This window comes from Micromonas pusilla, assembly GCF_000151265.4.
Source record: "Micromonas pusilla CCMP1545 genomic scaffold MICPUCscaffold_18, whole genome shotgun sequence".
Taxonomy (NCBI): Eukaryota; Viridiplantae; Chlorophyta; class Mamiellophyceae; order Mamiellales; family Mamiellaceae; genus Micromonas; species Micromonas pusilla.
Window position 1 is genome coordinate 18,144 of NW_003315899.1, and position 22,843 is coordinate 40,986.

At 66.3% G+C, this 22,843-nt stretch overlaps 8 protein-coding genes across 8 annotated transcripts; 5 read left to right on the top strand and 3 right to left on the bottom strand.

The window, feature by feature from the left end:
* Positions 1-345: 345 nt before the first annotated feature.
* MICPUCDRAFT_54542 (uncharacterized protein) lies at positions 346-2,678 on the top strand (the record flags this gene model as incomplete). The annotated part of the gene is made up of 3 exons (XM_003064591.1): positions 346-1,743; positions 1,856-2,302; positions 2,475-2,678. The coding sequence occupies 3 exons, from the start codon at positions 346-348 to the stop codon at positions 2,676-2,678; spliced, it is 2,049 nt and encodes a 682-aa protein (XP_003064637.1).
* A 290-nt stretch (positions 2,679-2,968) lies between these two features.
* On the bottom strand, positions 2,969-4,133 carry MICPUCDRAFT_54543 (uncharacterized protein; the record flags this gene model as incomplete). The annotated part of the gene is made up of 2 exons (XM_003064717.1): positions 2,969-3,342; positions 3,491-4,133. 2 exons carry the CDS (start codon positions 4,131-4,133, stop codon positions 2,969-2,971), a joined length of 1,017 nt encoding a protein of 338 aa, XP_003064763.1.
* A 293-nt stretch (positions 4,134-4,426) lies between these two features.
* On the top strand, positions 4,427-6,002 carry MICPUCDRAFT_54544 (ubiquitin associated protein; the record flags this gene model as incomplete). The annotated part of the gene is made up of 3 exons (XM_003064592.1): positions 4,427-5,167; positions 5,272-5,511; positions 5,679-6,002. 3 exons carry the CDS (start codon positions 4,427-4,429, stop codon positions 6,000-6,002), a joined length of 1,305 nt encoding a protein of 434 aa, XP_003064638.1.
* A 120-nt stretch (positions 6,003-6,122) lies between these two features.
* On the top strand, positions 6,123-8,130 carry MICPUCDRAFT_54545 (uncharacterized protein; the record flags this gene model as incomplete). The annotated part of the gene is made up of 2 exons (XM_003064593.1): positions 6,123-7,385; positions 7,462-8,130. The coding sequence occupies 2 exons, from the start codon at positions 6,123-6,125 to the stop codon at positions 8,128-8,130; spliced, it is 1,932 nt and encodes a 643-aa protein (XP_003064639.1).
* Positions 8,131-8,223: 93 nt separating this feature from the next.
* Positions 8,224-9,414, bottom strand: MICPUCDRAFT_67713 (uncharacterized protein). The gene is made up of 2 exons (XM_003064718.1): positions 8,833-9,414; positions 8,224-8,642 (listed from the first exon to the last, which is right to left on the bottom strand). Exons 1-2 carry the CDS (start codon positions 8,982-8,984, stop codon positions 8,267-8,269), a joined length of 528 nt encoding a protein of 175 aa, XP_003064764.1. The 5' UTR covers positions 8,985-9,414; the 3' UTR covers positions 8,224-8,266.
* Positions 9,415-10,585: 1,171 nt separating this feature from the next.
* MICPUCDRAFT_67715 (uncharacterized protein) lies at positions 10,586-13,260 on the top strand. The gene is made up of 4 exons (XM_003064594.1): positions 10,586-10,871; positions 11,366-12,838; positions 12,982-13,147; positions 13,215-13,260. Exons 2-4 carry the CDS (start codon positions 11,506-11,508, stop codon positions 13,255-13,257), a joined length of 1,542 nt encoding a protein of 513 aa, XP_003064640.1. The 5' UTR covers positions 10,586-10,871; positions 11,366-11,505; the 3' UTR covers positions 13,258-13,260.
* Positions 13,261-14,585: 1,325 nt separating this feature from the next.
* MICPUCDRAFT_23815 (uncharacterized protein) lies at positions 14,586-16,601 on the bottom strand (the record flags this gene model as incomplete). Its single annotated transcript, XM_003064719.1, has 5 exons — positions 14,586-14,710; positions 14,890-15,508; positions 15,740-15,944; positions 16,140-16,320; positions 16,520-16,601. Coding segments are annotated over 5 exons (1,212 nt in total), but the record flags the coding sequence as incomplete, so codon positions are not given.
* A 1,416-nt stretch (positions 16,602-18,017) lies between these two features.
* On the top strand, positions 18,018-22,361 carry MICPUCDRAFT_46060 (uncharacterized protein; the record flags this gene model as incomplete). Its single annotated transcript, XM_003064595.1, has 8 exons — positions 18,018-18,159; positions 18,360-18,604; positions 18,794-18,964; positions 19,116-19,527; positions 19,700-20,922; positions 21,111-21,245; positions 21,522-21,698; positions 21,895-22,361. The coding sequence occupies 8 exons, from the start codon at positions 18,018-18,020 to the stop codon at positions 22,321-22,323; spliced, it is 2,934 nt and encodes a 977-aa protein (XP_003064641.1). The 3' UTR covers positions 22,324-22,361.
* Between the last annotated feature and the right edge of the window lie 482 nt (positions 22,362-22,843).

Consider the following 22,843-nt stretch of genomic DNA (forward strand, 5'->3'; position numbering starts at 1 on the left):
GGCTCCGCGCCGCGTCAGCTCCTGTCCTGTCATTTGCACCTGTCCGTGTCCGCAGCACAATTTTCGGGTGCGTTCTACGTTGCAAACGTATTTCACCCATCGGTCGGTTTCAACACTTGATCGCATCTCCTTTCAACTGACCGATGAAAATTGTTTTAGTGCGAGGCGTGAACGACGCGACGACCCTCATCAGACGTTACGGCTCGAGAAAACGCTTCGCCTCCCCACATCGCCCATCGCGCGAAGGCGCGTCGAACCGCGCGAGCGGCGCCGGCGATGACGACGCGCGGCGACGCCGCCGCCGCCGACGCCGATCGCGCGTCCCCCTCCTCCTCCTCCTCCTCGATGGCGACGGCGACGGCGACCGATCCGTTCGCGATCCTCGGCGTGGACCGCGCGACCGCGGACGCGTCCATCGCTCGCGCGTCGTTCCGCGCGCTCGCGCGGCGCGCGCACCCGGACAAGGGCGGCAGCGCGACCGCGTTCGACGCGCTGCGCGTCGCGCTCGATCGCGCGCTCGAGGAAATCGAGATCGCGCGCGGCGGCGGCGGCGGCGGCGGCGGGGACGGCGCGCGTCGGTACGACTGGCGCGCGGGGAAGGCGACGAGGCGCGATGATGAGGCGAGCGCGCGACGCGAGACGACGCGACCGACGCGAACGCCGATTCCGCCCTCTCAGCGCTCGCCCCAAACCGCCGCCGCCGCCTTTGAAGCGCCGCCGCGCGTCCGACCGAGCGCGCGGCACGTCTCGTCGCACGCCGTCGTCGCCGTGGCGTGCAGCTCGGCGTCCGCGGGAGGAACGCGAGGGGCCGGGCTCGTCGCCGCGGCGTCGCTCGCGGGGGGCGTCGTCCTGTGGGATCCGGCGACGGGGAAGATCCTCGACGTGAACGACGGAGCCTTCGCGTCGGAGAAAGATGTGTCGGAGAAAGAGTCGGAGAAAGATTCGTCGCCGGCGAATGATGAAGAGACGCGTGGACCCTCGACGAATCGCGTCGCGTTGGACGTGTGGTTCTCCGATGGCGGCGACGTCCTCGCGTGCGCGTTCGCGGACGGCGGCGTCCGCGTGTTCGACGTCGGCGGCGGCGGCGGCGGCGGCGGCGGTTCGAATTCCACCGGTTCGAAGAATCTGAATCTGAATCTGAATCTGAATCGTCACACGGATCTGAAGGGCCACGCCGAGCGCGTCACCTCGCTGTGCTTCGCGCGCGGGGACGCGATCGTCGTCACGGCGAGCGCGGATCGAACCGCGAAGGCGTGGCGCGTGCGAGACGACGCCACCGGACGACTCGTCGCCGCCGCCGCGACGCGTCCGTTTCTGGATATGAACCGTCACGCCGCGGCGCTCACGTGCGTTACGCCGTGCGGGTATGGACCTATCAGCGGGCAACACGTCATCACCTGCGACGCGCGCGGAGGGTGGAGGGTATGGTCCCTAGTCACGGGGAAGTGCGTCAAGAAGACGACGTGGGGCGGCGACCGAGGCGCGGACGGCATCACGAAGTGCGTCGCGCTTCCTTCGAAACCCACTTCCTCGAAACAAGAACAAACGAAACGCACCGATGAAGAGCTTTACGACGAAGGCGACGACGACGACGACGACATCGTGCGGTTCGCGACCGCGCACTACTACGTCGACGAGGACGCGAGCAGGATACTCGTTTGGGAGGTGTCCCTCGGCGAAAGCCCTTCTCCGTCGCGGCGGGTGTGTCCCACGCACTGGTCCCCATACGACCGCGTTCGCGTGGTGAACGCCGATCCTTAAGGACTTTGCCCGGCGCGTCTCTCCGCTCACCCCTCGGTTTCAACGCCCGACCTCGGCGCCTTTCAACTCCAACTGACGCCTTTGAACTCCAAAGGTGGACGGCTACGTGCTCGAGATTCCCGGGAGAGGCCGGACGCTCGACGGCAGAGTCTCGGACGCGACGCTCGCGGTCCGACCGACCGCGCGCGCGCTCGGCGGGCGGGAGCCACGTTCAAATTCAAATTCAAATTCGACAGATTCGACAGACGACAGCTCGGACTCGGACTCGGACCTCGACGACGGCGTCCTCCTCGCGTGCGGCTCGCGCGGGTGGATCGCCGCTCGCGGCGCGTCCACCGCGTCGCCGCTCTACGCGCTCGACCGCGAGCACCCCGTGACGGTTCAAGTTTTTAAGGGTAAAGGATATGAACCGTCGCACAGCGTCCACAGGGTGGTGACGTCCCCGTGCGGGAGGTTTTTCGCGTCGTGCGGCGAGGACGGCGCGGTGGGCGTCTTCGACGTCGCGGACGGCGAGCGCCTCGCGTCCTTCGCGCCGTACCAGGTGCGTTCTATACACTGGTTCCCATACGACCGCGTTGGTGTGGTGAACGCCGATCCTTAAGGACTTTGCCCGGCGTCTCTCTCCGCCCACCCCTCGCTTTCAATATCTGCCCTCGGCGCCTTTCAACTCCATCTGACGCCTTTCAACTCCACCCCGACGTTCGCTTGTCTAGAACGGCCCAGAGACGGACGAGACTAAAAACGCGTATAGCGGCGGTTGTTCGACGACTGCCACCACGACGACGACGTCCCCGGTCAACGCGCCCGTGCGCGCGCTGGCGTGGACGCGCGACGGGAAGCGCGTCGTGAGCGGAAGCAGGGACGGCGCGTTGACCGCGTGGGACGTGGAAGCGCTCGCGACGAAGAAGAGAAGATGACTTAGACGACGGGAAGAATGTACTGAATGTTTTTTTTTTTCCATCAGGTCGGGTCGGGTCGCGTCGCGTTCGGCGACCCGGCCAGCGGTCGGTCGCCATCACATCACGCCTCCATCGCCGACGACCGCGCGTACACGAACACCTGGTTTCTCTCCTTCCCCACTCGCGTCACCCGCAGCGTCTCGTCCACGTACGTGACGCTCGCCTGGGCTTCGTTCTTCCCCCCGTCGGCGGCGCCCGTCAGCGCCGCGAACGCGTCCGACGTCGGCACGACGACGCCTGAGTTCGTTTTATGATTGGCGGGCGACGTGGCGGGAAGTGATGTGATTGATGAGTGGTTTGATGACGTGGCGTGCGTGGACTTTCATTGGACGGTCGAGAGCGACGAAGAGGGCGAAGGGCGAAGAGAAAGTAAGTCCTCGAGGGAGGAACGGCGTCGCGTCGGGACCGGCGTGATAAACGAACGAGTACTCGTAGGACGCGCCTTCGAGCAGCCCCGCGCCGACGTTGCTGTTCCGTATCCGCGTCGTCCGCGGCGCGACCGCGATCGTCTCCTCGTCCACGACCCGCACGTTCGCGGCGGAGACGACGACGCCGCTTATCCCGCTCAGCGCGCCGAAGAACGGGTCGAAGATCTTCATCTCCACCTCGGAGACGAGCTCGCCTGAGGGTCGTTCGGGGTGGGTGGAGTTCAAAGGCGTCAGAAGCGGAGTTGAAAGGCGTCGAGGTGTGTCGGGGATTGAAAGCGAGGGGTGATGGGCGGAGAGGTGCGCCGGGCGAAGTCCTTAAGGATCGGCGTTCACCACGCCGACGGGGTCGTACGGGGACCAGTGTGATGAGATGGGACGCGCCCGACTCGAGGTTGACGATCTGCTTGATGGCGCCGAACGGCCCCGCGGTCCCAGCGACCGGGAGTCCCGCGGTGAACTTGAACACGCCGTTCGCGAGATCTTCCCCCCCCGGGATCGCGTCTTGGAACGCCCAGAAGAACGGCGACGACCGGAACGCCTCGACGTTGGCGTAGACGAGCGTCCACTCGCCGTCGATGGCGGACGCGGGATCGGTCGTCGGGTTCATGAATTCGAGCTCGGTCACGACGTCCTCGACTGACGCCCTCGTATCGCGCGTGTCCTGCTGCCCGCGCGAGGACGCCGCGGCGAGGGCCATCAGGCGGCGCGTCAACGCCGCGCGCGCCTCCGCGTCCGGGTCTTCTTCTTCTTCCTCCTCCTCCGCGAGCGATAGCGGCGGGGGAGACGGCGACGGCGACGGCGACGGCGACGGCGCGTCGACGACGCCGTCGCCGGACGCGTCCGCGCGCGGCGCTCGCGCGATGGCGACGCCTCGCCGGGAGGACGCGGGGAGGACGACGCGCGGGGACGACCTGGCGCGCGCGGTGGCGTGATGGACGACGACGCCGCGCGAGGCGGCGGCGGCGACGGAGGGACACGCGCGCATCGTCGTCGCGGCGGGTGGCGAGTGGAGCGCGCCTGCGAAACGTCGTTCTGAGCCTCTCGCTGCGCTGGGCTGGGATCTGATCGGCGATCGGAGCGCGGACGAGATCGATTGACCGACCGCGTGCGGGGTCAATCAGAACATTCTCATCAAAAGTTCATCGGTCACTTGAAAGAGGACGCGATCAAATGTTGAAAGCAACGCTAGATCTGAAATGTCAACTCTCTCGAACGAATCGACGCCCCCCCCCCCTCCATTGGATCTCGCGCGCCGCGGTCGAACGCGACGCGGTCGCGATGCACGTCACCGTCACGACCGAGGACGACGCGATCGTCACCGTGGACGTCGACCCCGCGACGGTCGTGGAGAACCTCAAGGCGATCTTAGAGGCGGAGACGGACGTCCCGACGCGCGAGCAGGTGTTATTATTCAACGGCGGCGAGCTCGCGAACGACGACGTCCTCTCCGCGAAGAACGTCGGCGAGGGCGACCTCCTGATGCTCCTGCGGAAGCGCGGAGGAGGAGGCGGGGGCGTTGGCGCCGCCGCGAATGGCGCGAACGATAACCCGACGGCGATGCGCCCCGACGGCAGCGCGGTCGACCCCGCGGCGTTCCAGCGCGCGATCCGCGCGGACGCGCACGCGATGCAGTCGCTCCGCGCGAACAACCCGTCGCTCCATGGCGCCATCCTGAACGACGACCCGAGCGCCATGCAGCAGATGTTGCGCGACGCGGCGACGGCGCGGAAGCGCGCGGAGGACGCGCGACAGGCGGAGATCGACCTCCTGAACGCGGACCCGTTCGATCTGGACGCGCAGAGGAAGATCGAAGAGGCGATTCGACAGAAAAACGTGGACGAGAACTTCGAGACGGCGATGGAGACGACGCCGGAGGCGTTCGGGTCGGTGATCATGCTGTACGTGGACATGGAGGTGAACGGACACGCGCTGAAGGTGTTCGTGGACAGCGGCGCGCAGATGACGATCATGAGCTTGGGATGCGCGATTAGATTGGGATTGGAGCGACTCATCGATAAGGTGCGTTCTATACAAAAGTTTTTCACCCATCGCCCAGTTTCAACACTTGATCGCGTCCCCTTTCAACTGACCGATGAACTATTTTTGTATGGAATGGCCCTAAGAGATGGCGAGGCGTCGCGAAGGGCGTCGGGACGCAGAAGATCATCGGGCGCGTGCACCAGGCCCCGATCACGGTCGCGGGGAGCATGATGCCGTGCGCGATCACGGTGTTGGAGAAGGAGCAGGACATGGACTTCATCTTCGGGTTGGACATGTTGCGAAGGCACCAGTGTCAGATCGATCTGAAGGACAACGTGTTGCGACTCGGGACGATCGAGAAGGCGATTCCGTTCTATACACTGGTTCCCATACGACCCCGTTCGCGTGGTGAACGCCGTTTCTTAAGGACTTCGCCCGGCGATTCTCTCCGCCCACCCCTCGCTTTCAATACCCGCCCTCGGCGCCTTTCAACTCCAACTGACGCCTTTCAACTCCACCCCGACGTTCGCTCGTATGGAACGGCCCTAAGGCGATTCCGTTCTTGGGCGAGAGCGAGCTGCCGTCGTTCGCGAAGGCGATGGGCGAGCCGGAGCCGGAGGAGGCGGCGGGAGGGGCGGCGGCGGCGGCGGCGGCGGCGGCGGCGGCGGGCGGTGGTGGTGGTGTCGGCGGCGGCGGCGGCGGCGCGGCGGCGGCGCCGGCGCCAGCTGGCGGCGGCGGCGGCGGCGACGCGGAGGGTAAGGTGGCGAAACTGATGGAGCTCGGGTTCGACCGCGCGAAGTGCGTGGAGGCGCTGCAGGCGTGCGGGTGGAACGAAGAGCACGCGGCGTCGCTGCTGTTCTCGGGGGGATTCTAAAATCGACGCGCAGAAGTGCCGCGGGCGCGACGACGCGATAAACATGTGAAAGAGAAACTTGAACAGCTCTCGCGCTCGTCCAGTCGCGTTTTAAACCGTCGCTCTTCTTCGATCACTACGATGGGCGCTCGCGACGCGTCGCGCGCGTGCGCGATATGCAGCGAGGACGTGGACGCCCTCCGCGGCGTCCCTCGCGAGACCACGTGCGCGCACGTCCTGTGTCAGGACTGCGCCAAGCTGTGGTTCGGCTCGGAGACGACGTGCCCCGCGTGCAACGCGCCGCAGAAGACTGAAGATGCGCGGACCGAGAAGACCGCCGAGAAGGCGTCCGAGGGTGCGAACGCGTCGTCGTCTTCGAGGGAGACGCGAGACGCCGAGGACGAGCGCGAGATGCGAGGCGCGGCGTCGGCGTTCCTCCTCCCCGCCAACCCGAACGACGCGAGCGCGAGCGCTGCTAACGCGGACGCTGACGCGTCGAACGTCGCGCGCGTGCTCATGGAGCGACTCGGCGAGGAGTGGCGCAAGCTGTCGACGCGATGCTCGACGCTCGAGCGCGAGAACGCCGCGCTGAGCGACGAGTGCGCGTCGCTGAAGCGCGCGCTGTCGAGACAGAAGGCGCTGACGGACGACGCGGAAGGCGGAGGAGGAGGAGGAGAGCTGAGGGCGATGCCGTTGGAAGCGCTCGACGCGACGCTCACGGAGGACGAAGACGAAGACGGCGGCGGCGACGGCGGCGGCGGCGGCGGCGACGCGGCGGCGGCGTGCGAACCCTCCGAGCTCCGCTGGCGTCGCGCCGCGTCCTCCTCCTCCTCGACGATTCACTGCGTGTCGTACGAGACGTCCGACGAGCCCCTGCACGCGTGCGCGACGCACCCGACGTCTTCTCGCGACGTCGTCGTCGTCGCGTCGTGGGACGGCGTCGCGACGATTCACGAGGCGACGACGACGACGACGACGCGCGTCGGACGCAGCAGAGTATTGTCGGAGAATACTACTACAGGGACTCCTACGCGTCGGACGCCGCATCACCTCCACCACCGCGACTACGCCCCGATCGCGACGCTCGTCGGCCACGACGCGGGGCTGTACGCCGTCGCGTTCAGGGCGTCGGACGAGAAACTCGTCGGCACCGCGTCCGGCGACGGCGGCGTGAGGCTATGGGATTGGTCCGACGTGTCCGACAGTGTCGCGCCGTGTGTCCGACATATTCGCGCGCACGACGGCGCGGAGGTCAACGACGTCGCGTTCCAGGACGGCGGCGGCGCGAGGTGGCTCGTCACCGCGTCGGACGACGGCACCGCGCGCGTGTACGACGTGGCCACCGGCGCGCGCGTCGGCGTCGCCGAGGGACACGGCGCGGAGGCGCGTTCTAGTATCGCACTGGTCCCCATACGACCGCGTTCGCGTGGTGAACGCCGTTTCTTATGGACTTTCTCTCCCGGCGTGTCTCTCCGCCCAGGGTCCCTCGCTTTCAATCCAGACACACCGCGCGCGACGCCTTTCAACTCCGCTTCTGACGCCTTTCAACTCCACCCCGACGTTCGCTCGTATGGACGATTACCCTCAGGTGTACGGCGCGCGGTTCGGGCCGGGCGCCAGCGGCGGCGCGCACGCCGACGTCATCGCGACCGCGTCGTTCGACGGCACCGTCAAACTCTGGGATACGCGCGCGCCGGGTACGAATACCGCGGGTAATGCTAGTAACGGCTCGTTCGCGTGCGTTTCTACGCTCGCGGGGCACGCGGACGACGTCGTCGGCGTCGACTTCCGCCCCGGCGGGACGTACGTCGCGTCCGGGTCAGACGACGGCACCGCGCGCGTCTGGGACCTCCGAACCGGCGCGTGCGTCGCGACGATCGACGGCGGCGGGGAGGTGAAGAGGGTGGCGTGGAGCCCCGACGGCGGCGCGATCGCGAGCGCGTGCGGCGGCGGCGTCGCGCGCGTGACGCCGTCGAGCGGCGGGACGTTCGCGGCGGCGGTCGCGTCGTCGGCGTCGGCGTCGCTGGGCGGCGGGGGACCGGGAGGAGGAGGGCACGCAGACGTCGTGTTCGACGTCGCGTGGACGCGGGACGGCGGGACCGTGATCACGGCGTCGCACGACGCGACGTGGAGGACGTGGAGCGCGTAGGCGGGGGGGCGGCGGGAGGGACCCTGGCGGCGCGAGAGGTCGGGTACGTACTGCGGCGGCGCGAGGTGTGGCGCGCGTCGAAGGAAGCGAGGCGAGGTAATAAAGGGGAGGTATTTATTTCCGCGCGATAGGCGTTTCACTTCATCCCTTTCGCGAGGAGCCCGAGCCCTTTCCCGCCGCCGCCCTTCGCTTTCTTCTTCCGGCCCTTCTTCCTCCGCCCTCCTCCTCCTCGCGTTCCGTTCTCCTCCTCCTCCTCGCCGCTCTGGGGTGCGCTCACTTTCGCGGACACCGCGCTCTTAAACGCCGCCGCCGCGTCCGCCTCGTCCGCCCCCGAGCCGCTCCTGCCGTGTTCATCCGCACTCTCGCGCGATGCGACGCGCGCCCTCGCTTTCCCCGCCGCCGCGGCCAACCCCGCGGGGGACAAGTCCTCGAACGCGTCGAACAGAAACCGCACGCCGTCGCGCTCGTGCGCCGTCAGCTCCGGGTGCCAGAACCGAACGATGAGCACGAACCTGTGGGCCGTTCCATACAAAGTGAAGTCGGGGTGGAGTTCATAGGCGTCAGATGGAGTTGAAAGGCGTCGAGGGCGGGGATTGAAAGCGGGGGACCCTGGGCGGAGAGAGACGCCGGGAAAAGTCCTTAAGGAGCGGCGTTCACCACGCCAACGCGGTCGTATGGGAACCAGTGTGAGATAGAACGCGCCTGTCTCGGTCCTCCGAGTCGTTGTACGTCGAGTGGATAAAGCTCGTGTCCGCGGCCATGCCGACGCCGTCCTCCCAGTGCTTCGTCTCCTCGCCGACTTTCATCCACGACAGCGGCGGCGGCGGGCAGTCCAGACCCAGGTGCGCGGTCATTATGAAGTTGGTGAAGTCCGTGTGCGGCTTGATCCCAGTCTTGGGCGCTTGCTTCGCGAAGAACACCTCGACGCTCGGCGCGTTCGCGGCTGCGATTCGATTCAATTCAATTCAATTCAATTCGATTCGATTGGTCAGTTTGTGAGATCAGATTCGATGACGTGGCGTATCGTGTGGTGAGTATTCATTCGGAAACGAGCGACGGGCGACGATCGATCTCCTCGGCGATCTCCGCGATCTCGAGAGACGCCGGGCGAAGTCCTTAAGGAACGGCGTTCACCACGCCAACGCCGTCGTATGGGAACCAGTCGCACCTTTCACGAGCGCCGTCGTCTTCGGAAACAGCCCCACGTTCGTGGGCTCCCACTCGCACCGGTCCTGCAGCACGAGCGTGCGCCAGTCCGGGCCGTACCCTTCCGCGTCATCCCTCGCGGCCGCGACCCATATCGCGTTGCCTAACCTCTCCAGGTCCGGGTTCGCGAGTCCCTCGCGCAGCTCGTCGCGAATCGTCTCAAAGTTTTTCTCCAGCTCGACGAGCCACGGGAAATCGCCGCCTCGGACGTCCCAGTACGGCCTCGGCGTCAGCCCCGCGATGTACGACGACGCCTGCTGCAGCCCTAATCCCGGGTGGTTCACCTCGTGGACGCCGTCCGCGAGGGTGAATCGCAGGGAGTCGCGCACGCGGTCGACGGTCCTGATGCGCGTGGTGGACGGACGGACGGAGAGAGGAGGAGGGTGAGGGATCTTCCATCTGGCGAGGGTTTCGGTGGCGCGTCGGGACGAGCGCGCGCGGCGGCGGCGACCGCGGCACGGCGCGCGGGCGCGTCATCGCGACGACCGAGTCGGAGGACGCACCCTGGAGGGAACGCGCCGAGGAGCGCGGTCTCGATCTGCGTCCCGAGCGGGACTTCCTCCGTCGCCGCGGCGGCGACGACGACGGGACGCGGACGAGGGCGAGGCGGAGGCGTGCGACGCGAGACGACGACGCGTCGACGAGGCGCGGCGAGACCGGACGCCGCCGGCGCGACGCTCGTCGCGCGAGCGGCCATCGTTCGTCGTCGACGGGCGCGCGCGCGCGCGAGAAGACGACCGACCTCGGCGGTTCTTCGCCGCGGCGGGGCGCGCGCGCGTCTCTCGCCCGCGCGGAGCGTTTGGCATTACGTTTTCCCTCGAGAGCCGAATCATCAGATGCTTGAATGGCTTTCCGCGACCGCGCCGACCGCGATGAACGCGATGAACGCCGACCGACGTCGCTCCGATCAGAGACGTCGTCGTCCGCGGTCGAAACCGACCGTCGCGTCCGCGGTGGCCGATCGAGGCGGTGTCGACATGATACGTAACTTACGCGCGCGGTATCGATACACTCGTGTCGACATGATACGTAACTTACGCGCGCGGTATCGATACACTCGTATGCGATCACAATCGTCGACGACAGGATTGGCGCGGGCGCGCGCACGTTTTGAGATCGTTCGCAGCGATCGCCAGCCCCAGCGCCAAGATTTGGAAAGATACCCCGTCGGAGACAAATCAAAATATCTGCGGTATGACAGAGGCGAACAGCAACGACCGCGGCACCGCCGCGCGCACACGCAGCCGCGCGAGACGCCGCGCGCGAGCACGTCGGGGTTCGTCGCTCCCGCGCCGCGCGTCGCATACGGTCTCATCGCGCTTCCCGCGCGCCCGGAGCGGCGCGGGGCGACGCGGGCGAGGCGCGCGCGAGCGTACGCCGGGGCGACATCGAACGAGGCGGCGGTCCGAGGGCGCGGAGTTCAACCGTTCCCGCCGGAATCTAATTCCGCGCGGGGTCTCGCCCGGGGAACGCCGCGACGTCGACGACGCGCGCGTCCCGGGGCGCGCGCGACGCGATACGAGGATACCGCACAGGTACGACGAGCGTCTCCTCGCGGTTTGGGTCGCATCGCGCGTCGAGCGCCCGTCGCGATGCGGCGTCGCGATGCGGCGTCGCGTCGGCGGGCGAGACCCGTCGCGCGGCGTTCACTTTTTCCGTCCGCGCGTCTCCGCCCGGCGCGCGCGCCCTACGGCCGCTTCCGACGTCCGCGCGTCCTCGGCGAGGCGCTTCGCGCGCATCGCGCGTCAAACGGAGGCGTCGTTTTCGAGCGCGCGTTTCGCCGCGCGGCGCCGCATCCTTCGTCGCCGCGTCTGCACTATCCATCGAAGCGACAGGCTGTCATCCCACCTGTCACCGTCCGTCCGCCGGGCTTTTTTATGCGCGCGCGAGCGCGAAATCGGACCGCCCCGGCGCGATCGCGCGCCCGCGCGCCCGCGCGGCGCGCGGCCCGCGATCGCCCCCTCCCCGAACCCCCCGGAGACGCCCTCTGACGCCCTCCTCGCTCTCCCCGCGCCCCTCCCCGCCGCAGACTGTTCGGATATTTCCAACTCCAGCCAGCCCCCGTGACGAGGATCGATCAATTTGATTTGATTGACTCAAAGTCGGTTTGAACGAAATTCACACGCCCGCCGGCCGCGCGCGCCCTCGCGGAGGGAAGAAGGAAGGATCATGTCGCTCTCGACGTCGCCGATACTCGCCGCCGCCGCGAGCAACGACCTCGCGACGACGCGCTGGCTCCTCGAGCGCGAGGGCGTCCCGATCGACCTGCGCGGCGACTGGTTCGCGCCCGAGACGCCGACGAACGGTCCGGGCGAAGCGAATAATAATAACGCGAATAACGCGACCGGCGCGCTTCGACGCAAACGCCGCACGCCGCTGATGGTCGCCGCCGCGCACGGATCTCTCGACGTCCTGTCCTACCTCCTCGCCGCGGGCGCGGACGTCAACGCGCGGTCGGACGACGACGAGCGGTGCACCGGGATGCACTGCGCGGCGAGCGGCGGGTCGAGCCTCGCGGCGGACGCCATCGCGCTTTTGATGCGTTTCGGCGCCGACTCGGGCGCGTTGGACGCGAGAGGACGCGCGCCCGTGGACGTGTTGCCTCCTTCTTCCGGTGGTATTAGTGTTGTTAACGGTGGTAGTAACGCGCCCGAATATGGCGTTAGTTACACGGGTGGGAACGCCGCTACTAACCTCGCGACAAAGTCGAGGCGGGAGAGTTCGTCGGGCGCGAGCGGCAGCAGCGACTCGGGCTCGACGTCGCCGCGGGGCGACGGCGGCGGCGGCGGCGGGGATCGAACCGGCGGCGGCGGGCGGCGCCGAGACTCGAGCGGGCGAGACTCCGGGAGCGATAACAGCGGCGGAAGCGAGCAGTGCTGGTTCGTGGACGGCGCGAGGGAGGAGCAGCCGGGTTGGGGCTTCGGAGGACTTCAACAACACGCGGGAGGCGGGTATCATCCTCAGATGATGCCCGCCCACCCGAGCGCGAACCCGAACCCGACGAATAATTCGTCGAGTCCGTCCGCGACGGGCGCGGGCGGTCTGGGGGCGCGCCACGTTGGCGCCACGTCATCAGCGGGTCCGTCCGGCGGCGCGAACGGCAACGAGCCGGACGAGAGGACGAAAATGTCAGACGACTTCCGGATGTACGAGTTTAAAGTCCGACGATGCAGCCGGACGCGCGCGCACGACTGGACCGAGTGCCCGTTCACGCACCCGGGGGAAAAGGCTCGAAGACGCGACCCGCGACGATTCAACTACTGCGGCGCGGCGTGCCCGGAGTTCCGCAAGGGGAGCTGCCCGAGATCGGACGCGTGCGAGTTTTCGCACGGCGTGTTCGAGTGCTGGCTGCACCCGAGCCGGTACCGCACGCAGCTGTGCAAGGACGGTTCCGCGTGCGGTCGCCGCGCGTGCTTCTTCGCGCATCACTCGTCGCAGCTGCGGCCGGCGACGGACGCGTTCGGGAACCCGCTCACGAGTCAGCGGGGGGCGGCGGACGGCGGTGAGACTGCTTCCCATACGACCCCGTTCGCGTGGTGCACGCCGTTCCTTAAGGACTTTTCCCGTCGTCACTTTTCACCCGCGCTTCCCTTTCAACGTTTGACCGGTAAGACGTTCGACTGACCGATCGATTCACCCACGCAGGCGGCGGACTCGCGGGGCCCAGGAACTCGATGGACGGCATGAGCGGCGGGCACGGCGGATACGAGAGTCCTCCCCAGACTTGTCCGGGGTCCAACGCGCGGACGCCGCGGCAGAGTCACGACGGCGGGCACGGCGCGGGCGCGGGCGCGGCGGCGGCGGCGGCGGCGCAGTCGTCGGACGCGTTCGCCGCCGCCGTCAACGCCGCCGCCGCCGCGTTGCTCGGCGGCGCCGGGTACCTCCCTCCTTACGCGACTCCCTCGAACGGGACCCCCCTGAATCCTAACATGGTGCATAACGCGCAGCACTCGCCGCCGGCGCACGAGCTGCACGCGAAGTACCCGCGGCGGACGTCCGTTGACGCGCTCAACGGGAACATGTCCAAGCTCGGGTTCGGCGAGAACGGCGGACCGAATCATCCGTCGAGCAAGATGCACGATTCGGGCGGCGGCGGCGCGCCGTGGGGTGCCCAGTCGCAGCAGCAGCAGGCGTACGCGATGATGCAGCAGCAGCAGCAGCAGCAGCAGCAGTCGTCGTCGTCGTCGTCGTCGCAGCAGCAGCAGCAGCATCAGCAGCCGCCGCGACCCGACGCGTACTGGCGGGGGCCCGGAGGCGCGACGGCGGCCAATGCGGCGAACGACGGCGCGTCGCTCGCGTTACTTTCCAACGGCGTACCCAACGGCGTGGATCCGCTCGCGAACGCGGCGATGTTGCAGCGGCAGCAACGCACGCAACGCAGGCGTTTCTCTATGGACGTCCCGCCGACGCGGTCGCCCGAATTGCGCGGCGGGTTGCGGTTCAGCGCCGGCGGCGGCGGCGGACCGGATTTCCGATTCGGCGCGGCGCCGGTTTCGGCGGCTGTTGGCGCCGACGGCGCGACGGCTGCGAACGGATCAGCCTCGCAGCCTCTGATGAACGCGGTGAACGCGAAGGGGTGGTACCCAAACCAAAACGGAAACCTATTATCCTTAAACGGAAACGGAAACGGAAACGGTCACCACCCGGGCGTTTCTCTGGCGCCGTTCGTCGGCGGCAGAGGGAGCCAATCCCTGGACATCCCGCGCGCGAGCTCGTTCCAACACCTCGGGATGATCGAAGGCGTCCTCGGGGACGAGTCCGGGAAAGGAGGTATGTGAGAGGCTAAAGGGAGAGGCTGAATAAGGCGCGATGGATGGCGTCTCTCTCTTCCAGCGTCCCTCGCGTCTCCGTCCGTCTCATCATCATCACGCGAGAGCGCCGCGGCTCAAAGGGGGCGTCAGCCGCGAAAGCGGCGGCTGACGCGAGCGCGCGCGCGGTGTACCAACAGTCAATACGTGCACGCATTACGACATTATTTTCGATTGCTTCTTGTTTGTTTTATTACCTTCTCACACGACCGCCGCGGCATATTGATATATTGCACGCAGCGCGCGCCGCGGGTGGGCGTGTGCCATTTGACTTACATTCATATCAACATTTTTCATACGAAAGAAATCAAATCAATCACGTAAAACGTTCACGCCGTCTCGACGCGCTTCCGACCTTCAGTCGTCTAGTTAGCACGCGACGCGTTCACGCGACCACCACCGAGATGCGCGGGGGGGTCAGTCGGTCGGTCATTCGGTCGGTCACCTCGCCTTGCTCGCCTTCTTCGCGCCGTCCCCCTCGGTGGCGCCCTCGCCCGAGAAAACTGGCTGATTGATCGCCAGCTTGAGGCGCTCCCACATCCTCCCGTCCGGGTCCACCTCGCGCGCTGCGGGTCGTGAAACGGGGTGGGGACGAAGAGCGCGGGGTTTCAGCGGTCAGTCGAAAGGGACCGACGACGCGATCGAATACGTATTACGCGCATCGAAACCGAGGAGGGACGGGACGGGACGGGTGAAAAACGACGCGAAGGCGCGTTCGCGTTTGCGAGGAATAAAACGAACGCACCCGACTTGATCACCGGAGGAATCGGGAGATAGACGTAGTGCCCGTTACACAACCCCACGGTCGCGCCGCTGTACCCCGCGAACGCGGCGTGGACCGCGTTTTGCCCCAAGATGGAACAGTATATCGCGTCCGACGCGTTCGTGGGACACGCGCGGACCATGTACGTCGGGTCGATGTACTTGACGTCCACGCTGAGATCCGCCTTCATGTCCGCGTTGATTTCGTTTTGAAGAAATTTCGCAAAGTTCTGCAGCACCGGATTCCCGCTCGCGTCCGTCTCGCCAATCTTCCCCAGTATGTCCTGCCCCGCGCCCTCCGCGACGACGACGACGCAGTGCTGTTTCCTGTTCAGCACGCGCCTGATGTGCGCGAGGACGCCGCCGGGTCCCTCCAGCGGCGTGTTAATCTCCGGGATGAGGCACACGTCAACCTCGCCCGACGCCAGGCTCGCGTTCATCGCGATGAAGCCGCTCGATCGACCCATGAGACGCACGAGACCGATGCAGTTCATCGCGGATCGCGCTTCGATCGCGGCGGAGCGGATCGCCTTGATCGCCTCGTCCACCGCGGTGTTGAACCCGAACGTTCGGTCGAGGAGGAGGATGTCGTTGTCGATCGTCTGAGGGTGACGAGTGTACGTCGGGGCGGAGTCGTTGAAAGGCGTCAAGGGTGGAGTTGAAAGGCGAAGGCGGGCGTCGAGGTGTGTGCGTCGGGATTGAATGAAACCGTGGGACCCTTGGTGAGAGGTGAGATGCGACGGGAAGTAGTAAAGTCCTCAAGGATCGGCGTTCACAACGCGAACGCGGTCGTATGGGAACCGGTGTGAATCATATGAACGCGCCTTGGGCACGCCCATCACGGCGCAACACACGCCGCGTTCTTTGCACAGGTTATCGATCGCGAGCGCGCCGGCGTGGCTGCCGTTGCCGCCGATGACGAACAGAAAGTCCAGGCCCATCTCCGCGATGCCGTCGACGATCTCGGACGTCACGGACCCGCCGCGCGAGCTCCCGAGGATGCTCCCGCCGTCGAGGTGGATCGTCTCGACCATCCGACTCGTGAGCTTAGGGTCGAGGGTCCACGCGAGCGAAGCGAACGTCGGGGTGGAGTTGAAAGGCGTCAGATGGCGGAGTTGAAAGGCGTCGAGGTGTGTCGGGATTGAAAGCGAGGGGTGATGGGCGGAGAGAGACGCCGGGAAGTAAAGTCCTCAAGGATCGGCGTTCACCGCGCCGACGGGGTCGTATGGGAACCAGTGTGAGATAGAACGCGCCTTCATCGGCCGCTCGAGCTCGCCCTTCTGCTCCGTGAACCCTCGGAACCCGTACCGAACGCCCTTGATGTCCTCCACGCCGTACTCCTCGAGCGTGAACACGAGCTGCCGAACGACGTCGTTCAGACCGGGGCACAGCCCGCCGCACGTCACGATCGCGGCTTTGGGTCGTTCCATCGTTCGAAGCGACGTCGGGGTGGAGTTGAAAGGCGTCAGGGGTGGAGTTGAAAGGCGTCGAGGTGTGTCGGGATTGAACGCGAGGGACCCTGGGCGGAGAGATGCGCCGCCGGGAAGATAAAGTCCTTAAGGATCGGCGTTCACCGCGCCGACGCGGTCGCACGGGGACCGGCGCGAGATGACAGAACGCGCCTTTGACCTCGGAGGGATCGAAGTAGATGGTCTCCCGCGGCCCCGCGCGCGTCGCCCACCGCCCCGACCACGCGGTCGCGTTCTTCGGCGCGTCGTGATCGTGGTGATCGTTGACCTGATCCGCCGCTCCCAGGTCGATCGGCTCGTTCGCGAGCGCGTTCAGGAGGACGCAGTCGTCGTCTGTCGGGGTGGAGTTGAAAGGCGTCAGGTGGAGTTGAAAGGCGCCGAGGACGGGGCTTGAAACCGAGGGATGGGCGCAGAGAGACGACGGGAAAAGTCGTTAAGGATCGGCGTTCACCACGCCAACGCGGTCGTATGGGGACCAGTGTGAGATAGAACGCACCCTCGACGAAGCGCTGCCCCATGCCGTTCGAGTACTTCTCCGATCCCTCGCTGAACGGCGACGGCCTGGGCTCGAGCGCGAACGCGGACGTGAGACGCGGGCACTCGAACTCGGGGGAGACGACGGGCGGCGGCGACGCGTCGGAGGAGGAGGAGGCGCGCGCGGCGCCGACGCCGACGCCGCTTTCGCTTCGCCGCCGCCGCGCGATGTTGAATGCCGGCGACGACGGAATCGACGAGGACGATCGGGACGACGACGACGACGACGACGACGCGCGCGAGCGCGGCGCGCCCAAGCGCGGCGAGGCCGCGACCGCGGAGGCGACGACGGACATGACGACCGACGGGGAGCGACGAGAGATCGCGCGCGGCAGCCCGGGAATGGAAGCGACGCGCGCGAAGGGACGCAGATATTATTCCCTCAGCTGTTCGACAAAAATAGAGAGCCTGGAGAGACGGCATTTTCTAGGTTCGATTCCGATTTCAAACGGTCGATGAAAAATAAGCATCGACCGTACTACATGTCGTATGCCGCGATCAAAAATGCCTTTCAATCCAGAAGTGTCCGCGCGGCGCCGCAGCGCAGCGACGTCATCGCGACTTGGATAAAGCCGGCGTGCGTCGCATCGTTCGTCACTGCCCTCCCTGCGCGAGGACAGACGACGCGTCGTTCCTCGTAACGTCGATGATGGCGGCCTGCGGTCGCACGATCGCGTCACCGAGCCTGCTCGCGCGTCGCGGCGGCGCGACCGCGCCCTCGCTCACGCGACGCGCGCTCGCGACGACGACGACGTCCTCGCGTCGTCTCGGCGGATTCGACGCTCCTCGGGGAGCAGGATCCGCCGGAACCCCGCGCGGCGTCGTCCTCGCCGCCGCGTCGCCGCGCGACGCGTCGTCGTCGTCGTTCCCCGCCCGCGCCGCCCCGTCGTCGTCGTTCACGGTCCGCCGCGCCGGGCTCATCCCCGCGTCCACGTGCGTCCCGTCCGGCGCGTCGTCCTCGTGCGCGCCGCGCCGCCTCGCCGTCCTCGCCGCGGGCGCCGCGGGGGGCGCCGACGCGAGCGCGAAGAAGGGCAACAAAAAAGATCGGAAGAAGAAGGAGGACTCCGTCTACAGCAAGACCGTGCTTCTCCCGCAGACGTCATTCGAGATGCGCGCGAACAGCGTCACGAAGGAGCCCGCGATACAGTCGTGGTGGGCGGAGAACGGCGTGTACGAGCAGATCGCGAGCAGAGAGGGCGCGAACGGGGAGACGTTCACGCTGCACGACGGGCCGCCCTACGCAAACGGAGGTACGCGAATTGAATCGATGAGACTGAGACTGACTGCTTCCCGTGCGACCCCGTTCGCGTGGTGGGACGCCGTTCCTTAAGGCGTTCGTTTTATCGCGCGCGAGTGACCCCGCGTACGTTTTGACGCGTGGGAATGGCATCCACCAATCGCATGTCCGCGTTGCTGACACGTGTCTTCTTCCCCCGCGTCGCGACGACAGATTTACACATCGGACACGCGCTCAACAAAATTCTGAAAGACTTCGTGTGCCGGTACGAGGCTCTGAAAGGGAAACGCGTCCGGTTCGTCCCCGGGTGGGACTGCCACGGCCTCCCGATCGAGCTGAAAGTGCTGCAGAGCATGGACAAGGAGAAGCGCGCGGAGCTGACGCCGATCAAGCTGCGTAAAAAAGCGCGAAATTTCGCTCTGAAAACCGTCGACGCGCAGCGCGAACAGGCGCGTTCTGTTACCACACTGGTCCCCATACGACCGCGTTCGCGTGGTGAACGCCGTTTCTCAAGGACTTTTGTTCCCATCGATTCTCTCCGCCCACACCTCGCTTTCAATCCCCGCCCTCGACGCCTTTCAACTCCGCTTCTGACGCCTTTCAACTCCACCCCGAAATCATCGCTCGTACGGAACGACCCTCAACAGTTCAAGCGCTACGGCGTCTGGGCGGACTGGGAAGACCCGTACCTCACGCTCCTCCCCGAGTACGAGGGCGCGCAGATGGAGGTGTTCGGACAGATGTTCTTAAACGGCCACGTGTACCGAGGGAAGAAGCCCGTGCACTGGTCGCCGTCGTCGATGACGGCGCTCGCGGAGGTGAGACTGGTTCCCATACGACGGCGTTGGCGTGGTGAACGCCGATCCTTAAGGACTTTTGCCGTCGTCTCTCTCCGCCCAGGGTCCCTCGCTTTCAATCCCCGCCATCGACGCCTTTCAACTTCAACTGACGCCTTTCAACTCCACCCAGGCGGAGCTGGAGTACCCCGAGGGGCACGTGTCCACGTCCGTGTACGTCGCGTTTCCGATCAACGCAGACGACGAAGCCGCGAATTTCCCGGCGGAGCACAGAGAGAAGCTGAAGAACGCGAGCCTCGCGGTGTGGACGACGACGCCGTGGACGATGCCCGCGAACGCGGCGGTCGCCGTCAACGACAAGCTCTCGTATTCCCTCTGCGAAGTCACCGGCGTCGCCGCGACGAAAGAAGACGCCCCCTCGAGCGACGCCGCCGCGATGGTCGGCAAGACGCTCATCGTCGCGACCGACCTCGTCTCCGACGTCGCGTCGCGGTGGGGCCTGACGCTCGCCGCCGTCGCCGACGTCGCGGGCGCGCAACTCGAGGGTTTAACGTACGCGCACCCGTTTTACCCCGCAGATGGAGGTGAGACTGCTTCCCATACGACCCCGTTCGCGTGGTGCGCGTCGTTCCTTAAGGACTTTTCCGGTCGTCACTCTTCACCCGCGCTTCCCTTTTAACGTTTGACCGGTAAGACGTTCGACTGACCGATCGCTTCACCCAGATCGCGCGTTTAACCCCGTCGTGATCGGCGGAGAGTACATCACCACCGAGAGCGGCACGGGGCTCGTGCACACCGCGCCGGGGCACGGCCAGGAGGATTACATCACCGGCCTCAAGCACGGTCTGCCGCTGATATCCCCCGTGGACGACGCGGGGAAATTCACGGAGGACGCCGGCGATGATTTGAACGGCCTCGCGGTGCTCGACGCCGGGAACGCCGCGTGCGTCGAGAAGCTTCGCGACGTCGGCGCGCTCATCATGACCGAGGCGTACGGACACAAGTACCCGTACGACTGGCGGACGAAGAAGCCGACCATCTTCCGTGCCACGGAGCAGTGGTTCGCCTCAGTGGAGGGGTTTCGGGACGAAGCGCTGAAGGCGCTCGACGGCATCGAGTTCATCCCCGCGTCTGGCGCGAAGCGCATGCGGCCGATGGTGAGCGGCCGGAACGACTGGTGCATCTCGCGGCAGCGCTCGTGGGGCGTCCCGATCCCGTGCTTCTACGACGTCGAGACGAGGGAGCCGCTCATGGACGAGCGCACGATTAAACACGTCACGGAGATTGTCCGGGAGAAGGGCACGGACGCGTGGTGGGAGATGGACCTCGTCGACCTCCTCCCGGAGGAGTACAAAGACCGCGCGGACTCTCTCGTCCGCGGCACGGACACGATGGACGTGTGGTTCGACAGCGGGAGCTCGTGGGCGGGCGTGTGCAAAGCGCGCGGGCTGAACTATCCCGCGGACATGTACCTCGAGGGGAGCGACCAGCACCGCGGGTGGTTCCAGAGCAGCCTGCTCACGGGCGTCGCCGCCGCGGGACAGGCGCCTTACAAGACGATCCTCACGCACGGGTTCGTGCTGGACGAGAAAGGGTACAAGATGTCCAAGTCGCTCGGGAACGTGATCGACCCGCGGCTCGTCATCGAGGGCGGGAAGAACCAGAAGCAAGACCCGGCGTTCGGCGCCGATACCCTGCGGCTGTGGGTCGCGAGCACGGATTACACCTCGGACGTGCTCATCGGAATGAACGTGTTGAAGCAAACCTCGGACGCGTACCGCAAGCTCCGAGGCACGCTGCGGTTTCTCATGGGCAACATCGGCGACTTCGCGCCGGAGAAAGACGGCGTAAAGTACGAAGACCTCCCGGCCTTTGAGCGCTACGCGCTTCGGCGCACCGCGGCGATGGTGAACGAGATGGAGCGACACTACCAGAATTTCGCCTACTCGGGCGCGACGGCGACGCTTCAGGCGCGTTCTGTTACCACACTGGTCCCCATACGGCCGCGTTGGCGTGGTGAACGCCGATCCTTAAGGACTTTTGCCGGCGTGTCTCTCCGCCCAGGGTCCCTCGCTTTCAATCCCGACACACCTCGACGCCTTTCAACTCCGCTTCTGACGCCTATGAACTCCACCCCGACATCGCTTTGTATGGAACGGCCCTTCAGTCGTTCACGACGTTCCTCAGCAACGTGTACCTGGACGTCAGCAAGGACCGGCTGTACATCGAGAGCCCAAACTCCCCCGAGCGCCGCGCGTGCCAGACCGTCGTCGCGCACGTCGTCGAGAGCCTCCTCGCGTGCGTCGCGCCGCTGACGCCGCACATGGCGGAGGAGGCGTACCGCGAGCTGCCCTACGACACGCCGGAGAAGGCGCGTTTTCTTCTATCTCACACTGGTCCCCATACGACCCCGTCCGCGTGGTGAACGCCGTTTCTTAAGGACTTTGCTCGGCGTCTTTCTCCGCCCAGGGTCCCTCGGTTTCAACCCCCGCCCTCGACGCCTTTCAACTCTAACTGACGCCTTTCAACTCCACCCCGCGTTTCGCCTCGCGCGGACCCCACCCTTAACCCTCGACAGTCCGTGTTTCTCGCCGGGTGGAAGACGCCGCCCGCGGAGTGGCACGACGGGAGCCACAACGGCGGGATGTCCGACGCGGACTACGCGTTCTGGAACTCCATTCTCGCGGTCCGCGGCGAGGTGAACCGCGCGCTGGAGATCGCGCGCGGGGAAAAGATCATCGGCGCGTCGCTCGAGGCGCGTTCTAGTATCACACCGGTCCCCATACGACCGCGTCGGCGTGGTGAACGCCGATCCTTAAGGACTTTTCCCGGCGTGTCTCTCCGCCCAGGGTCCCTCGCTTTCGATCCCCGCCCGCGTTGCCTTTCAACTTCACCTGACGCCTTTCAACTCCACCCCGATATCATCGCTCGTATGGACCCTCGACCCCAAGGCGTCCGCGGCGGTGTACGCGTCTGACGCGTCGTTCGCCGAGCGCCTCGCCGCTGCGACGGACGACCTGAAACGCGTCACGCTCGTCTCCGAGATGACCGTCGTGGCCGACGAGGCGGAGATTTCGAACGCGTGCGGCGGCGACGGCGTCGGCGCCGTCACCGAGCTCGACGTGACCGCTCTGGAGAGCGATCGATCGACGGCGGGCGCCGCGGAGGTCATCAGAGGCGGCGCGGAGGGATCCGGGCGGGTCGTCGTCGGCGTGCGGCGCGCGACGGGGACCAAGTGCGCGCGGTGTTGGGAGTACACGACGGACGCGGGGAGCGACGAGCGGCACCCGGAGCTGTGCGCGCGGTGCACGCCGATCGTGATCGCGATCGATCCGGAATTGAGGGCGCCGGTGAAAGCGGCGGAGGGCGTGGCGGCGTGATCGAATAATTAATTTTTGACCAAACGCATCCATCATCGTACGTAGGCCCTACTGTACTACGTGGTACGGAAGTACTTTCGTACTTTCGTACTTCCTTCGAAGGTACGCCCTTTAAGCCGCGAATGAGCGGGTTTCATAACGTTGTACGGAAGTAAATTGTTACGGAAGTTGTAGGGATGCCTCGCGTTGTAGGGCTGCCTCGCGAGTTTTTTCAGCGACCCCCGGCCTGGTCGCTTTTTCTCGCCAACCTTGGGTTGCTCGCTGATCTCGTTTCACATGTTTTGCCCGGTCCCCGTCTACCACTCGCGCGCGCGTCGCGACGCTTCGTTCGCCCCTCGAGGCCGCGATTCGACCCGCCGCCGCCGCGGCCGCCGCCGCGTCGAGATACGACTCCGCGGACGCGAGGTGTCGTCGCGATACGACTCCGCGGACGTCGTGCCACGAGCCGTCCGTCCGACATATCACATCGCGCGGGACGCGCACGTTCCATCGTGGCGGACGAAGATTACGGATCATCATC

Coding starts and splice junctions, on each gene's coding strand:
- MICPUCDRAFT_67713 (XM_003064718.1), bottom strand. CDS start 8,984: ATGACCGCGCACCTGGGTCTGGACTGCCCGCCGCCGCCGCTGTCGTGG. Junction 8,643..8,832: donor GACTCGGAGGACCGAGACAG/GCGCGTTCTATC, acceptor AACGGCCCACAG/GTTCGTGCTCATCGTTCGGT.
- MICPUCDRAFT_67715 (XM_003064594.1), top strand. CDS start 11,506: ATGTCGCTCTCGACGTCGCCGATACTCGCCGCCGCCGCGAGCAACGAC. Junction 12,839..12,981: donor GCGGGGGGCGGCGGACGGCG/GTGAGACTGCTT, acceptor TCACCCACGCAG/GCGGCGGACTCGCGGGGCCC. Junction 13,148..13,214: donor GCGGCGGCGGCGGCGGCGGC/GCAGTCGTCGGA, acceptor GGCGGCGCCGGG/TACCTCCCTCCTTACGCGAC.